Source organism: Diaporthe batatas (genome assembly GCF_019321695.1).
Source record: "Diaporthe batatas strain CRI 302-4 chromosome Unknown Contig00001, whole genome shotgun sequence".
Taxonomy (NCBI): domain Eukaryota; kingdom Fungi; phylum Ascomycota; class Sordariomycetes; order Diaporthales; family Diaporthaceae; genus Diaporthe; species Diaporthe batatas.
This window is the reverse complement of record NW_025408548.1, coordinates 719,851-737,654: the sequence shown is the minus strand read 5'-3', so window position 1 is coordinate 737,654 and position 17,804 is coordinate 719,851. Positions and strand designations below refer to the sequence as shown.

General features: G+C 50.3%; 4 protein-coding genes across 4 annotated transcripts; 2 read left to right on the top strand and 2 right to left on the bottom strand.

Moving 5' to 3' along the window:
• Positions 1–335: 335 nt before the first annotated feature.
• Positions 336–2,869, bottom strand: KVR01_000783 (uncharacterized protein; the record flags this gene model as incomplete). Its single annotated transcript, XM_044785669.1, has 6 exons — positions 336–702; positions 810–1,512; positions 1,652–1,693; positions 1,775–1,863; positions 1,947–2,386; positions 2,444–2,869. 6 exons carry the CDS (start codon positions 2,867–2,869, stop codon positions 336–338), a joined length of 2,067 nt encoding a protein of 688 aa, XP_044650732.1.
• A 6,825-nt stretch (positions 2,870–9,694) lies between these two features.
• Positions 9,695–10,601, top strand: KVR01_000477 (uncharacterized protein; the record flags this gene model as incomplete). The annotated part of the gene is made up of 4 exons (XM_044793318.1): positions 9,695–9,740; positions 9,812–9,900; positions 9,975–10,358; positions 10,464–10,601. 4 exons carry the CDS (start codon positions 9,695–9,697, stop codon positions 10,599–10,601), a joined length of 657 nt encoding a protein of 218 aa, XP_044650426.1.
• A 958-nt stretch (positions 10,602–11,559) lies between these two features.
• KVR01_000411 (uncharacterized protein) lies at positions 11,560–12,441 on the bottom strand (the record flags this gene model as incomplete). The annotated part of the gene is made up of 1 exon (XM_044789981.1): positions 11,560–12,441. The coding sequence occupies one exon, from the start codon at positions 12,439–12,441 to the stop codon at positions 11,560–11,562; it is 882 nt and encodes a 293-aa protein (XP_044650360.1).
• Positions 12,442–16,516: 4,075 nt separating this feature from the next.
• Positions 16,517–17,562, top strand: KVR01_000198 (uncharacterized protein; the record flags this gene model as incomplete). The annotated part of the gene is made up of 2 exons (XM_044786893.1): positions 16,517–16,757; positions 16,814–17,562. 2 exons carry the CDS (start codon positions 16,517–16,519, stop codon positions 17,560–17,562), a joined length of 990 nt encoding a protein of 329 aa, XP_044650147.1.
• Between the last annotated feature and the right edge of the window lie 242 nt (positions 17,563–17,804).

The following is a 17,804-nucleotide window of genomic DNA, read 5'->3' as shown; positions in this document are numbered from 1 at the left end:
GGATATACTCATACGATGTTCTCTCCAGCTTCAGCACACAGCACTGAGGCAATCACAATGAAGACGGGAATACATGCTGGACAATCAGGAGCGTTTAGTCGTTCTTAATCTCGACTCCGCTATCCTATCCAGTCAGATCTCACTTTGGTTGACGGCTTTGTTGACCGGAGAAAGCGTCTAATTCAGTTGAAAAGTGCTCACGAGAGACACGGACGGAAGAAACTAGAGCCAGAGTGGTGGTGGCACATTTTATTTATACAATGCGTTGCTCCAGTCTGGATTGACGCGCGAAGTGAACACGGCTGTGGAGTTTTCCCAGCCTGGCTGCCCAGGTATTAACGACCCTCGTCCCAAAGATCCACGCCCATTCTCTGCTTCAACCCACGTGACAGGATTGACCTGGCCGCGGGAGACGCTGTGCTGTTACTACCCGAGCCAGTCCACTTATCCACGATCTCGGTAACCTTGCCATCCGCACAGCTCGCAGGCACGGTGTACGAACGGGGCGCGGCACCTCTGTTGCCACCGTCCCATTGTGGTATTCCGGAACCGTCCATCTTGAGATACTGGTATGAGAACTGCTTCCCGGCAGGTAGCTCGAAGGTGAGGGTCCAAAGGGGGTCATCGCTAGAATAGAAATAAGATCCCAGAGTGACAGCTTGGTGTCGGTCATTAGAGCCGAACTGAGGGATGTCGCCAAGGCTGTGATAAGACGGTGGTTAGCAGAGCATTCTATGCGCTGCCAAAAAGAAAACCCCAAAAAAGAAGAAAGAAAATTAGAATATAGCAGGAAGAAGATGAAGGCTCACATTTGGACGTTTTGCCCGAACGCAGTGGTAGTAGAAATGTTGAATCTGACCAGGCACGTCTCGCTGTCGCCATAGGTAGGATCCTGGGGTAACGAGCACAACCCTGAGCTGAGGGCATCCGTTGCAGGGTAAATCGCCCGCGGTGCCCATCCCATCTCGAACGAAACAGCACCTTTGCGGTCTGCAACGAAGCTCTCGCAGCTGAGCAGGTCGACGTATACACCGCCGGGCGTGTAGTGTGTGGCACTGCGAGGGAGCACGACATCCAGCTTTTGCCCGCCGACGCCCACGTTGGTCAGGACAGTGACGAGGGAGCCCTTCTTGATGGCGAAATGGTGGTTTGTCAAGGGTATTGTTGGCGACGATGTCGTGCTGTTACTGGTACCGTTGCCCCCGCCGCCGTTGTTGCCCGCAGGTGGTGCCTGTGGCGGCCAGACGATGTCTGCCTGTGAGGAGACAAATCTCGGGTCTGTATCGATAGCAAGTGCCCGGGCGGCGTTGAGCTTCGCGATCCAACGGTACAGCTCGGAGTCCTCATTGTAGCCGGAGGTCCACAGCCGTTCACGGTTGAACGGGTCGTTCTGTCCCGAGAAGTGTTGCTCCTGGCCTTGGTAGATGATCGGTATTCCGTCAAACAGGAGGGTGAATGCCAGTGCATTCTTGGTCAGGGCCATGTCGCCTACGAGAGATGCAAAACGTTGTTCTGAAAAACTCTGTTAGCATGCCGATCTCATGGTACTCTAGTGAGGGCTATGGGGAACATGAAAGGGAAAGTTTATGTCCAATATCGAAACAGACGATGAGTTCGCAATAGAAACATATGTAGGTACATGGCCACTTACCGTCGTGGTTCTCAAAGAACGGCGCAAGCAGATTTGTGTTGACTATTGAAGATTTCGGAGGTCAGTCAAGACGTTCACAATTATAGGCCCAAGCTGATACTAATCCAGCCGTATTGTACTTACTTGGTCCATCCCGCATTGTCTTGATGCCCTGGACGAGCTCGGTCATCCATGTCTGCGGGTTTTGAAATATCCGCCTAATCCAATAGAAGCTGCAACATAATTGGAATTAGATATATGCCTATTCGAATAGGGAGCGTGCAGATTCGACCCTGAATTTCCGAGCAAAGCTTACGTGGGGTAGTTCAAAACGCCTTCGTCCTTGCTGGGAATCAGCTCGTCGTTGTAGTTCTTCGGGTCACCGTCGAGATATTCGGCCACGCTGAAGACGCCGGCAGCATCGATGAAATCCGGCCAGAAGTCCCGCTCCACATGCTTGTATGTATCGAGGCGGAGACCATCAACATGGTACTTCTGAACCGTATCTCTGATCCAGTCCTGGAATATGTCTCGGACCACGGGATCATCAGTCTTGATATCGGGCAGAGTGAACACCGCCGTGGATTTGTCGTCTCTGAGCTGGCACACCTCGACAGATGTCTCATTGGAGTTGTCCATTACGCATGGGCGGTGAAAATACCTGCTAGAGTCGAACGGAGTAAACATGCTGTAATTTGTCGCGTTTTGTGGGCCGGGTGAGAAGACGTGGTTGACGACAATGTCGAACATGAGGTACTTCCAAGAGTCAGACTTCCATTTAAGTCCCATTGAGAGTGATACTTATCCACATACCATTCCCCGAGCGTGAAGTGCATCGGAAAGCCCAATTAGATCTTCTTCGGTACCAAAGTGGTGGTTGAGACCGTAGAAATTGCGCGGCCAATATCCATGGTATGAGTATTCCGTCGACGCGTTCTCCGTGTTCTCTATTACGGGTGAGATCCAGATTGCAGTGAAGCCCATCCCTTGAATGTAATCCAGCTTGTCGATGATGCCCTGCCATGATCCCCCGCAGTACTGTTTTGGTGATGGACAGTCCGCATCTGAGTCCGGGGGGCTGATGATACCGAGCCCGCTGTCGTCGGAAGGGGCCCTAGCGAAGCGATCGGTGACGACCTGGTAGATGGTCTGTTTCTGCCATTCCTCCGCGTTCAGGGCGTCGACGCCAGCCACTGCGGCGCAGATTAAAGGGGCCACGGCCCCAAGGAAGTTTCGCATAGCACAAATTGGAAAGAACGAGTGTCTTGATTTTATTATACAAAGTGATTGTAGGACGCCCGAAGGCTGTGTGAATAGATGCTAAAGGAGCGGACGTCGTCGATACAGACGAACGGGCAAGTTTGAGTAGAAGATTCCGAACGTACCGTCTGTTGGGAACGAGGCGCAAAGTGAATCTAAATATAAAGGTTCACCCTTCATGTTAATTTCAGGAACAATAAGCTTTCCCTGGTAGCATTGGGCCTGACTCGGCCTCGCGGACCTGTTTTGGTACACTAAGCCTTATGCGTGGCACTTGTTTTGGCCCATTCACAGGCCCGGCTTGCTGTATCTAAGACAGTTTTGGGTTTACAAACGAGATATTCAGCGCAACTAGGGAGCCACTACATGAATTAACTTAGATCTGCATCGCCCTAGATGACAGCCCTTGCCAATGTTGAGCTTAATTGGCGGCCTGCAGCCGGTGAGTGAGTACGAAACTCAGGCGCCAGTGGTGGCTGCTTGTTTGTCTCTTCAAGGGTATTGCCGGGACAGGGAGATGGAATTAGCCTCGAAGGTTTATCGTCGTAGAGCATAATTCCTTGGCTCCCGGGGCGGAGATTCGAATCAGCCCAGTCCTTCAAGCTCACCAAGCCCCACCACACCCGATCCTGATGTGCTGCAAGCTCGGCGCCATCCGGTAGCACAGATTTATTTTCTGGGAGCTAGGGTCATTCCACCCAGACACGGGCCAGAATTCGGGGCCGTCGTATGGATACGAAGATCCGCGCACATAGCTTGGAAGTCAGACACTTCTGCCATACCCGGAATGGTGCGCGACTGTCGATATTGACCCAAGAGCTCAACGCACAATTACAGAACCAGCCAAATTAAGTGATAAACTCAAATCAGCTGGGAAGGAAGATCCATGACAAAGATCACGGGATCAACAATAGCGATGACCTCTAGGTAGCAGGCTATTTTCAAGGCCATCTCAGTTCTCGCCTCTTCACCGGACTTTCGTGAGTCGCGGTTTGGTTGTTCCTCGAACCATCAGTCCACTTGATGACTTCGCCTGAATGCCCAAGACATTCACGCACCAAAGAATGAGGCCGTCTTCGACTTTGGTATAGGTCTATCGGAATCGCGGTGTGCCTAACCTCTTTTCGTACGCAGATTGCTAGTCGAGCCTCTGCGGACTGAGGCATATGTGTATTGGTGGCTTGGACCATATGTTGTAAGGTTTCTGGTTTTCCATCCAGTCCAGACTCGAGTCACTTAGTGACAATCCAAGTTGAAAAGAATTCGAGCCAGAACCAGGCGCATCTCAATATAGGCCAGCTGGTTGAGATTGTGACCCTCCCGGTACTTTGTCGAGATAGGATGACTCACGATCTGCTAACACAACTCCGTTTGCCCACATTGAACGTCTCCAGTACTTATCGCTCATCGTCTACCCGTGGGTCTCGGTTCTTCTCTTCCACTGCTGGCGCAGGGGGGCTTAGGGGGGCAACTGATGGTCTGACTCCAATCTTGGGTCGCCCACTGGCAGGAAGTGCTCTGGACAGAAACTTGTGGGGTCCGTAAAGTAAGCCGGATTGTGGTAAAGAGCTTGATGCCATACGGCGACATGGGTCTGCATTGTAAGCTTGAAATTTTTGAACTGGTTTCGCTTCAATTCCGCATACGATCGAAGACATACATGGCGCCTTCATACAGTAATGAGGAGTGAAGACTTAGCAATTGAAAAACATGTAGGGTCGATGACAGTGGTGAAAATATAATAGGTGTTAAATACATAAAAAAGAAAGAAAAAGAGAGAGGAAGGGAGGGGAAGACGGAGGGAGGGTAGGAGGACTGGTTTAGGATTAGATTAGAGCAGTTATTGTCGTAAAAAACACTAGGTCCCAAGTCAAAATTACACCTGGGGTGGGGAGTCAGTGCAATGACCAAAAACGTGATGTGGCACTCATTCAGCTATGACATGCTGTAGATGTAACCGAGAGATCCTTCATAAGGCGGGGATGTACAGCTTACGTTAGATAGGTTCCCTACATCTCTCCACGCCCGCGCATTTGACCTAGGATTCTTCTTTTTTTAAAAAATTTCATCACCGCAGTGAATACGGCGGAGCTCGATACATCACCTTATAATGAAGTTCTCCGGCATGCGCTCTAGGCTAGCAGCCCGCTTGAAATCGGGCAAGCGATCCGGGGACACTGGCGATACGGACCAAGCTTTCGAAGGTATAGCATCGACAAGTCGACAACAGAAGGAATCCGCCTTTATGCGAATGCCTCCAGAGATACGGTATCTTATCTTGGAGAACTTGTGGAACGATGCCGGGGCTGTGCAACACATTATACTCGAAAACGGCCGTTACACCTCAAAGAAGTGTGTAACGAATCACTCGGCGCCGGGAGATCTGATGCAGGAATGCGCTGAACATCAGTCGACTCGATTCGAAGATGAGGCTCTCTGGAGCAGGATGACTTCGGCCTGGGGCAACCATTGGAAATGCGAAGAGTTCCACCGGGAAGGAGAGCCGAAGGGGTGGAACCCGTTTCTCGCCATGATGCTTGTCTGCAAGCAAATGCAAGTACCGCTTGATTTGATCATCATAGCAGCATTTGAAGGTCCGAGTCTAAGTTCTTTGCAGGTATATCGAATCCCGCACTTCTGTATACAGTCAGCTCACCCTTGTAATCCACGATATCGAGACGCTGTACAGTTTTACCGTATCCCAGCGTCTGCCTATTATCAACCATATTCGGAATTTGAAGATAGCGATGCGTCTTCCCGTACGCCGGGAGTCGAAGTCGAAAATGAGCCCCGAGGCAATCTCCACCATGTCCCGCTGGCGCGACTCCTGTCAGGCCATGGATCGGCTGCAAAACCTGGCTGCGGTAGACCTGTGGCTGGACACGGCCGAGCCTGCCTGGCGAGCCGTATTGAGCGAGATACCGGGACCGAATGCGAACCCATTTGTCTTTGGTTGCCGGCTAGCTAGCGTTCTGACCGTTGATCTGCCCGTGAATCCCGAGAGACCTGAGGCGTGGCAGCAGGTAGCCAAGGTTGAGCCACGGTTTTCTATTCGAGCACGTGGATGGCCCGTATTTAGGGCGCAGACCGAGGCAACCAGAGCAGCTTACTCCATCATCAAGCTTTGGGACAGTGCAGAGCCAGGTACTCCGCAGCCTCCGCTGGTATTTGGTACCCATATGTAAGTGAATCTGGGAGTCGTTTGCCATCGCTTCTGGTGCATTTCGTACTCGAAAAAAAAAGTCTCCTGGTCAAACTCTCTATTCAACTCTGGGGGCAAACTCGGCTCCCATAAACGAGTAAGAAGGATCCACAACGTGACTAATTCTTTCTACTATAGTGCACATCGACGTCCTCGCTAAGTGTCGGCTGTAAGGCCAAATAGATGTGGCAGCTTGCTGGGATATTTGGGATTGATTGTCCGTTTTTTTGTTCTGAAACGGGCAACATTATTAGTCGAGCTTCACTAACACGATGCTGTGAGTGCTTGTTTTCAAGTTTTCTTGGTATGGCTAGAGTTCCTACGCTACTAAGTTCAGTGAAATGCGTTGAAGCTCGGGACATAAATCGTACTCAGTCTTGCCAGGACGTCTTCAGCTGGTTTTCTCAGCTTTGAACTCGTACTGCAAACAACCGTAATCAATATAACCACCAACTCCCCCATTGTCGCATTGGGTGTAATCAGCAATCAAGATGTCCTGACACTTGGTATGCCCAGCGTTCTCCTCGTTTAGAGGGTTCGAGGCATACACCTCCGTTTGCCCCGTCTGAAGCTCGCACCCATCCTTCCAGATGACATTGTACTGATATGGAGCGCCGTTGGTCACGGTGCTCCAATGGATAAAGGTCGAAGAATCCCCGGCCTTGATTGTTTGTCGCGCGGTGCCAGCGCACGCGAAGCCTGAATAGTACTGCACCCAGGACTTGTGGATGTCGGCGTGGCTGCCAAAGTCGTCCCGGCCGTAGCATTGTTGGCTCCCCATCGTCAGGGGGGTCTTGGGCGTGGAAGGCGGCGTGTCGGCGTCCGGGTCATTGATCTTGTACTTGGCCGTCCCGCAGTCGAGGTCTATCTCTCCCGTCGTGAAGGCGGTATGGGAGTCGGAGGTGCCTGCGATTATGTGTCAGTGAGATAGCCTTGATGCCGTGATGGCTGCGATTTACTCACATGACGCGAATTTCCCAAACACATTGATGCACCTATAGGCTGTGCACTCGTCACTTCTACTTACGTCGAGGGTGAAGTCGAACGACCAGCCTTCGAAGGAGCTGATGCCCAGATCCGAAGTCTTTACTGTCTGGCTTAGGGGGTCTGCCAGCTCATCTTTGCCGTCGCAAAAATTGTCAATGGCTCTGTGGCTCGTTAGAAATGCATAAAGAAAGCATTGCAGATGGAAGAACACATACTGTTGAAACACACTTGTCTCCATGTTGACAAGGTTGGGGCTTTGTGATGTACCGCCATCACACTTGGGATCGGGAACCGGCTGGGGGTCACTTTGGTCAGGTCCGAAAATCCACGAGTAGATCAGATCTTCAACAGCATCGTAGTCTACACCCTGCGCAGTCCAGAAGTTGTCATCTCCGGACTGCTGAGAGGAAGGATTACAGTTGCAGCCTTTCCACTCATTGCCACACTGGCCGAACCTGTTGCCCTTGCAGCGGACCCCCGAGCACGCCGGCGTAGCCGTTGGACATGAAGCCGGTTGTGTGGTACTGGGTCTTGGTTGTGAGTTGAAGATGGGCATGGGCTGGGGATCCGCCTTGAGCTTCCAGAGGTCCTCCAAGATATTGGCGGCACTAAGGAGGAAGGCGAGCGAGCCAAGAACGCCGAGCACTGCGCTACCGACGGAAGCGAGGATCTCGCCTGCGCTCGCGACTTCGACGACTTCGTACTCGGTCACTTGGATGATTTCGAAGACGATGTCTTCATCCGCAAATGTCATCATCTGGTCACTCTCGGCCAGGGCGACGGCGTCATTCCCAGTGGCTGTGGCCACGTCCTCGTTGAGGCGCACCATTTGCCGTGCAACATCAGGGTCTTCACGGAGGAGCTGGTTGAGGCGACTGGTGCGTAGCCTGACACATTCAGCGGTAGGAGGAGCCCGCCGCATGACCTGCGTCTGGTTACCGCCGAGTCCATGTTCAAATTCCAGGTCTCGACGCTTCGCTGCTGCGCAGGAGGGTAGTTGGGAAGAGATTGAGGCCAGTTTGGTTTTGAGCCATTGGCTGAGTGTAATTTCTACTTTGCCGCTGTTCACGCCCACCAGGAAGGCTTTGGGGATGGTTGTGGGCGTGCCTTGCCCATCTACACCCGTGGTAGTGATAGTTGCGGTGCCAAAATCTGTTGTGGTAGCATGCCACTGATTCACGTTAGCTGTCAGAACGTTGGAAGATAAATCATAGCTTCAAGGTGACGAAACAAGAAACAGTAGATGATTGACTTACTGATGTAGTAGTGCTGCCGTCTGTGACAATTTCTGTAAGGTATTCTGTATCAACGCCAATGGGCGCGATTCTGTAGCGGCATTAGTATAACTGTTCAGGTTTGAGAACTCGACTATCCCAATACTCACATATCTGACTCAGGAGGAACGTCCACTGGATTGATGCCAATTTGTCCAGCTTCAGTGGGTATTATGGCCCCAATATGAACACCATCAGGGAGCTTAGCAGTGCGTGAAGGCGCTTCCCCATGAGCGAACGAAACCAAAGAAATGGCTAATATGATAGGGAATTTTGAATACATGATGGGGGATGCGACAAACCCCTTCGATGACAGTCCCTTTGCTTCAAACTAAGAGTGAACTGTCAGTGCTCTTGCCAATTTGCAAGTAATTTTCAATGGCGCAGCGGGAGCCTGCGCTGTTTTGTAATCGGGGCCGCCATCATGCGTGTAAACATTGAAGGTTCTGCCAATATCCCCGTAGCTTGCCCATCGTTTCCACGTCGCAAGTAGGATAACGTGCTTCAATCTACGGCTTTCTCTTAACCCTCTGCTGGTGTGATGGACTCTGCATGTGAAGATGCCGGGAGAAAAGGGTGTGTATGGATAATTTGGAGTTTGGGGGCTTGTAGACGGCATGTACAGGTACAATGGATCATAAATGTGGCCGGAAAATCAGGTGATACTCGGTGCAAATCCTGTCAGAGCCGACGCTTATATGCATTGCCGTTTCTAGAAGTCATCAAGTGTATCAGGTGTGCATGTTGTGTCAGCAGGTAAAGGTGTGTGTCGCCATCTTACACAGTGCGCAACTTCGACTCCAACAATCTCGGCCTTCATCCCAACACATGACGCAGAAGGACCTAACCAGGATACATTGGTGGACTCAATGGTAAAAATGAAGAATACCTTCCGAGAAGACTGAGACTTGCTTGCTATATAGGCGCAGATACCACAAATTGTAGCAATGGGCCATTAGACCCTCCTTCATGGAGGATAGGTATCCCTGAGATGCAGCTTTACTGGATCAAGATGATGTTTTTCAGAAAACTCATTTTCTTTTGTTTCCTCCGGGTTGTGTTCGGGATGCATCGCTATGTGATTGATAGCAGGAGTTGCGCTCGTGAGTACCCTGGACCGGGGCCGCCGTGATGATCCCTACCTGAAATATATGCCCCCAAGCGGCCGGCTACGTCTTCTTTTCTCTAACATCAGTCCTAGCCGAGTCAACCAAACTAAGAATCCAGCTCTACATGGAGAGTGCCATTACTCGCTCAAATTCAGTCGCTAATCTAATTCAGCCTCTTGTCGACGCTGGAGACATCAACCCGATTCCTGACCGTATCAAAAACCAAGCACAAATGTTGTTTGGCAAAAAGGACTTGGACACGTTTCGCAGTCTATCCGGTGAGCTCACAAAGTTGGACTTGGATTATGCCAGTGAGAGAGCAGCTAACAAGGTCGCCTCCCGCGATTAGCAAAATTTGTAGCGGCTGGAACGTACCGGTTCCACGATGTTGACAACTGGTCGCAGGAATGGATAAACGAGAGAGACCAGTTGGACTTGGTAAGATCAATAATTCACATTTATATATACCCAAATATCATTGCTTTATACTAAAACATGCTTTTACCTTTTAGGAGGTTTTTTGTAGCGTCGACTACATTGAAGACGACTCCGCAAATCCGGAACCAAATATCAACTGGAAGGACACAGTTCAGATGCTGCCCATAGAAGATGGAGACGCCATATTGGACCTGAAGGTCAAAAGCGGTACCGTTGCCGTGACCAGTCCATCTAGAACTAAGCAGAATAATGGGAGGTGGCCCCCTGGATCGCCCGAGCTCATCACACTTCACCCGGACTACGTCACGACGTTTTTGCAAAAGAACGTCCTTTTCAACACTGACCGGATCAAAAAGGCTGATAAGAACAGTCTTGTGGATTTTATTGGACGCAAATTCAGGCTCGGGGCGACCGGTGCCGACATACTTGCCACGCCGGAGGGAACCATACTGCATGAGGTACGCGACACAGCCACTTACATGTCTTTTGTTGTGTTGCTTCAAACCCCGTTACAAATTTGCTGTATATGGGAACTTATCAATACTCAGATGATGCATTTAAAGTTTTGCGGCCTCGCGGACGACGTGGACGACGAGGACAGTTACGGCTGGGCCAACTGCGTCAGATTGAAGGACATAGACAACGCTGGTAAGATACTCCTTGCGGAACGAACAAGAGAAGAAGTGTCTTTTGTTCAATAAGGGCCGTGCTGACACATATGTAGAAAGTCTTATGTTTTTCGGGATTGCCTTTGATATGATTCAAAACCATCAATACGATATAAATGAGAAGGGCAAGCTAGTGAAGTTTACATAGGTACCTGACATTGCTTCTATTAAGAATCAGGCTGTTGAGGTTGTTATGTAACCGTTCGAAAGGTATGATATAAGTACAAATATAAACTTACAATATGTCTTTTTAACATGAGTTGATAATAAATAAACTCCCTGACTATCCTATGATATTGAACTATTAAAATTATAGATTTATATTAAAGCATTAATTGCGACATTATCAATATATCTATACTATTACTATTGAAATTAAAGCAAATATCTCAATATTACGGAGAAATATATTGTGTACTGTTGAATTCTTCTTTTTCTGGCTTGGAAATTGGCTTTTTGAATGTTGATTTCTTTGAAGGGGCAGGCGTTGTGTTAAGGCATGCATGCCTTGACCGCTGCCACCACTAATCGCCAGCAGGAGAGGTGCGTAAAATTTGAACTTCAAAAGAATGACCCAGATACGAAGGTCAAAGAAGAAGGCCTAAGGAGACACTCGGTCTTACATGTGTACCAGTCAGGCTCCCTAGGCTCAAAACCAAACCGTCAGCATTCGAACGGTGCTTGCTTCTAATCCATGTCGATTGGTCTAACAAATTGAAATGTTTGGAGCCTAAACCTTGAGTTCTCAAGAAATATATGTATCTTTACTCTGAGAATGCTTTAATTCTGATATGATTGTGCTGATGACCTAATACATTTGTGTTTCTTGCGCTTTGCGCGGTATGACGGCTCAGCGTGAGACCAGAAACCCAAGACACACCGAATTCGGCTGGACGAAGTCAACCATAGGCGTCGAAAGAAAACACCACCTTGCCAAACCCTCAAATAGCTTCGGAACAATACCATGGTGCGCAAAATTTGCTGTGACTCTTTATCCATCGCAACAATCGTCACCTAGATTAATGTCTTTCTTGAAACGTGCCGTGACAGCTTGAGCTATAGCCTCGTGGCCAGCCTGTTTGGGGTGAACGGGGCGCAAAGAAAGGCCAGACTGGCCGTTCTGGAAGGGACCGGTGTGGACTCTCTGCTCCGGCGCAATGACTTCGTTCCAGTCGTAGGTGAACATGCCAGACTGGTACCACATGTCAAACTCCTGGGCTGTTGGGGCTCGGACAGTGTAGGTCCCGTTGTCCAAGATGACACCTTCGGGTATAGCATTCCAGAGGAAGACCCTCGACCCTTGGTATTGGTCCCGCAGGCTGTGCTGGCACTCACAGAACCGTCCCCCGTCAAAGACGTGGCTGATGTCGATGTAGCCGATCCTCGTGTCGTTGAAGCCCTCTGCTAAAGTTTGGAGTTGGCTGTTCACAGCCCCGACAAGGCTGTTGAGCTCCTTACGGAGTTCCAAAGTAAGCTTCTGGCGAGAATCCTGCCTCCACGGGACCACAAAGCTCTCCGTGTTGCACCAGGTTGCCTCGTCGTCGTCAGCAAACAGCAACGAGTAGCCCAGGATGTAAAGATGAAAGTTCTGATTGTACCGCACGCCTGGAGAGTTCAGGATGTCCCATACAGCGTCCAGAAAAGAGCCTCTTAGCCCCGTGTTGATGCGCATACGGGCGTCAACCATGGACCTGACACATTCGCCATTGGGATCCGGCCAGTCTGGCCCGTAGTTCTTGTTCTGCTCATGGAAGACGCAGTTGTTGACGACGTTCCAGAAGCCGACATCGCCACCTCCGGCTTGCATTGTAACGATATCCGCTTCGCCGGCTCGGTCCATTTGCACGTAGCCCATGTAGGCAACATCAGCCATGGTGGAAAGATTCGCCCCAGAACACGCCGAGAAGCGGAAGTCGGTCTGCTTGCCCGTCGGCACCCAGGTTTTGTTTTCATTGACTAAAACGGGCCATGCATTGTTAATTCGGAGACATTGGTCCTTGTTTCCGTCGTAATCAGTTCGTCCGAATATGTCATAACTGACGCCGCTCTATAGCTGGATGGTCAGGGACTTTGACACATGGTACCTAGGTATTCATTCAATTGGGAGGTACTTACAGCCCACGAGTCGCCAATGGCTGCCCAGACAAGCTTGTCTTGCGATGGGACCAGGTCTTCTTCAGGAACCTGCGAAAAGACTGGCGCGAGCTGAGTTGCCAATGCCAGTAAACAAGCCTGGTAAAATGAAGGCATTGCGATAGCAGCCTGACAAGTCTAGAAGCTGTAGAAATGGGGGATTGCAATTGACTGTGTTTTGTCTCAACACACTGCCTTTACTATACACAGACGTCCTCAAATGTAAGTTTTATTCATCTGCGCTGTGTTTGCCTTGTTCTGTCCCGTACAGTGCGAGTTCATATCAAAAGGCGCCGCCTCAAGGTCATGAGACTCTTGAAGTTTTCGAGCTGCCATGAAAAACTTGGATATTCAATCCTAGTAGTTGACTCTTTTCATGAAGGAACGCCGCGATGCTGACCAGCCTGTCTACCCAGACTTAACACAAGCTATAGCTGCTCCAACTTCAGCTACCCCAACGAGCTCCAATTTCCCCCATGCTGCTGAGTTGGAGGGTTGCATGTTTGTTTAGGCCTTGGATAGGCGAGTGTATCGCTTGTAGTGGTACAAGGTGGTGTCGTGAAACGATACATGCAGCAACCCGCAACCGACGTGGATACGCTGAATCCTTTCGCTTAATCAGTGACAGCTGCCCCTTACAGCTAACTGAGCGGGGGCATCGTCCCGGCCCGCCGTTCGGCACGTGGACGCACAGCTCGGACTTCTGCCTGCTGCAGGATTACCCACATCCCGATCTCACATAAGAATACGCAACATCCATAACTCTAAACAGTGGGCCATTAATTTGTAAGCCTTGCCAACCAGAGCCCAAGACATCTACCTCAGCCTCATGCAGTCATATAGCTACCGGTCACAGCTGACAGTGATTGGGGCCCAGGTGACAGGCTCTAGATTCGGAAGCGTGCAACCCGGCAATATCTTCGACAGACAGCAGCCACACACAGCAGCCACATTGGATTAGACGAAAGTCCGATGCCAATACTTTCTACGATATACCACCCTTCTCGGTTTTTTCACACCGCCTTCGGCTGGACTTTACCCAACGTCACCACGCCCACGAATTGACAAGTTCCTAACTAAAGAACTTCATCGGATGTTGTGATATTTCAGTAGGATCTAATCCCAGTTAATTGATAACTCGTGACTATATCATCGGGAATAAGAGCATTGTCACCTCAAGTATCCTGCAAGTAGAGCACCATCTCTAGAGTCTTTCATGTTCGCTGGAATCAGGATCTGGAGATTCTGACAGCCTCGGAACCACTTAATGGGTCACATGCTGGATAATTCACCTCAACCCGCCTCGATGTGCACTTTGGGGCGCGTAACAGGCTTGACTAAAGACTAGTCTCTGCTCTCATCTTGGCTTCGAGCATCAATGATCGGTGTCCCTTGTCTCATTTGACGATTGTTTGACCGAGAAGCTAGTAGCCTTGGGATTTCCGCCCAGAGCATTTAATTCTGTTTGTTGTCTCTCCAAGTCCTTCACTCCATCAGCTTCATTCCGGGTAGTTTCCTTTTACCGAAACAGCCATGTCTTCGTCGTCGTATCCTTGGGCTTGTCGCCACCAAGACTCAATGGCCTCCGTGACAGCTGCACAGGAGTCCTCGGATGCCAGCTCCAGGGCTGTACTATTTGAAATCGTAGGCACTCTTCAACGTCTAGAGTCCACCATCCAAGCCCAACATGACCGGTTGAGCTTCTTCGAATCATCCATTCGAGCCGAGAGCGTGACAACTGCCTCGCCAACCATGAGTAAAAGGTCATTCGACTCCCAGCGGTCACAGAAAGAATCTGTTTCGACTACGCCGCCATTGTCTCCCGCTGGAGAGCGTGAAGGAAGCCCTTTCATGGTGCAGAGGAAGTTCGAGTTCGAGTTTGAGGATGGAGGCCACGACAGCGAATTACGTCCTGGCATGCAAGTATCATCCTCAAATCAGTTTATTGGCCCCAAATTAATCATGTCTTCTAGATCATCATGTCCCAACTCCAAAGATGAAGTAGAGGTCGAGGAAGAACCAAACGTTGTGCATGCCGGCTACGCATACTCGGCATCCAACTACTCCCTTCCACTCTCCCAGATTCTTCTCGGGGCGGCGTCAATGATGAATATCCCCCGCATTCCAAGCCGGTCTCCATTACGGCCCGTGAGTATGGACAACGATGATATCGATCCAATTCCCTTGTCAGGGCCCTCGAGCGGTGATCGGAAAGATAAGACGGCCGCCACTGATTTTTATCAGCTCAACCCAGAACACACATTTGATTGCCGCCCCGTCACCGTCCTTTCGGTGGAGAGTTCTCGTCGCACTAGAAGGAAGAGAGATTGCATAGTTCTCACGCTGGAGAAGTCATTTGGTCTCTATGATAAGTGTATTACAAGCGTCATGTCGTTCTCTATCAAAACACCAACGCTGCATGTAATTGGGAAAGCCACAAATAAGCTCGCCAATGGCTGGAGAGCCTTTGAGACGGATCTGAAGGTGTATGTGTATCGAAAGCGACCGTATCAGGTAGCTTAGGAGACTGGTGGAAAGTCTGGACGCAAGCTAGCTCGACAGGAGAAAGTGCTTGGTATTTCTTTTGTAGTGTTTGCCTTGATTATAAGCTTCAGTCTGCAGTAAATTGAACTTCCTTTCAAATAACTGACAGAGATACCCAAGAAGATCAATCACATCCATTTGTCTCACCTCGTCACTTTTAGAAGAGATACCTTTCAAATCTGAAGCTCGTATATGCTAAGCCATTCAAGTGTCAATAGAACGAGCGAAGCCTTCACATGCCGTTGTAGTTCCAACTAACATAGCTCGCCGAACGCGTACGGCACCTATGATGCCCGACCCTCTTTGAATTGGTCAATCAGGGACAAAAGATTGCTTTCCAACTGCACACCCTTAGGAAGAAGCAAAGCCCGAACTAGAACCTCGAATGAGACCTGCAGGACGGGCACCAGGGTAGGCATTCCGTGTCAGCACGGCGGCCCTGCATGGTACCGATGGGTACAAAACAGATACAAATGCGATGTCAGAATGCAGTTTTGTAGAGGTGTGGTGGGGAAGCTTCCCCAACTTCTCCAAGTCGTGAGCTCCTATCCCGATGTAAGCCACCAACAACAGGGTTCCACAACTCCGAGCCTCACATGGCAACCCGACCTTCAACACCACCGGTGAAATAGAAGGAAAAGTCTTGCTGTCAGAAGACGAATTTTCAAGTTTGCTTACAGTCTTAGTGCCAGCTTTGTAATATGAGAGTTCAGCTTAACTAGCTGTTCAGCCAACTACAGAGTGTCATTGGCCATTTTCAAGGCCGAGCCTCGAGCCTCGTGATAGCTTCCATTTTTCTATGAGGGCTCTTATCTTCAACTAGCAGACTAGTCTCATCGACCGATTGATCCTTCTCAAAGCCTACCTAGCTGGAGACCTCGTGATAGATTTCTGCGAGGTCCTTCTTGCTCGGTAAGCGTAAGGGTGTCATTGATCCTTCCCAAGGTCACGATGTGATCAGTTGAGACTTGTGTGATAGCTTTCCGAAGGACTTTTCACCACATGACGAGTTCTTGGATCATCTTGAAGAACTTGTGATGATCTTTCAGGGATGTAATCAAGGATTGTCCTCGTCCCCAATTGGAACCCTAGGGAATGTCGTGATGACGGATATACTGAGCTCCTGACAGCTATGGCGACCTTACTTGCTCTGCTGAAACTCGGCCAAATACTACTACTTGTCTGCTGTTCCCTCGGCCAGATCTCTCATTTTCCATTCTCATCCTTTCCTCGTTACTGCCAAGCCACCTTCTTCAAGCATAGCGAACGCAATGGCTATTTTCAAGCTTTTCTCCGTTGGAGTCCTCTCCGCTGCCGTCATCACAAAGGTTCAAGCCAACGGCACCAAAGATGGATGTACCTTCTCTCTGTCCGCCTCTGGCGGAATTGAGTGTCCAGCTGGCCAGCTTGACGATGGCCAGATCCGCCTCAACGGCAGCTATCCCACTGCCGAGTTCACAATCCGTGGCGATAAGATTTGGGACTCAGTTGGGCGCGGATGCATCGTCACTCGTAAGGAATTTCCCTCGTCAAATTTCCTCAGAAGTCTCATTGACACTTCGGTTTAGCTGCACCCATCACGCAGGTTCAATGCGACTTGAACGCGGAACCAGCGCCGGGGTTCTCCATCGACAGCTCCAACAAGCTGCTCTACCAGGGCTCATCAGAGTTCTACGCCTGTCCGGCCACGGATACTGAGTACAATGTCTACATCAAGCCTGATTTTGGCCAGACTAAGTGCTTTGCCGTGACTCTGACAGCCAGCGGCTGCGGCTCGGCACCGCCGCCGCCGCCGCCACCAACTTCGGCTCCGACGTGTCCAAGTACTCAGCCTCCTTCTACTGTCACGGAGACGACTACCTGCACCGTCACTCAGGCGGTCACGGTTTCCGGAAACGCCTCAACCGTTTCTGTTACGGGGCCTGTTTCTACCGTCTCTGTTTCGGGTGTTGGCTCAACCACCACAGAGACGACAACTTGTACGGTGACTGACACGAGCACGGTCACCTCGATGGGCACCGTGACGAGCACGCTGCCCTGCAACTCTACCTCGATCTCCTCGACCAGCAAGATCTGCAACAAGTGTCAGAGCCACAATAGCACGACAACTCCATCTTGGACAACTTCAACTACGGTCTGCCACAAATGCATGGGCACAGGCACAGGCACTGGTGGGCCGTACCCGACCGGCGGCAACTCGACGTGGTCGTGGTCGATGCCCACGAGCATGACTACAAGTGGTTCGTCATCTTCATCCTCGTCCACGAGCATGACTACGAGTGAATCGTCATCCTCATCCTCGATGCTGTGGAAGTAATGTCAAGCGACCGTCTAATTGCGGTTCAATGCGCAATTCTTTGCGGTTATCGTAGGTAGAACTAGTGTTGCGTATTAGTAGTACTTGGTCTAGTGTCGACCGCATCAGAAACATTGCGTCTTGCTTGGCCTCTTTGGAAATTTAGCGGCTGCGAGAGTCACTCCAGGGGTGCAATCAAGTGGTAGTAGAGTTGGGTGGTTGATTAAGCTATGGAGTGTTATACTGAGGTCGTAGATGGGTCG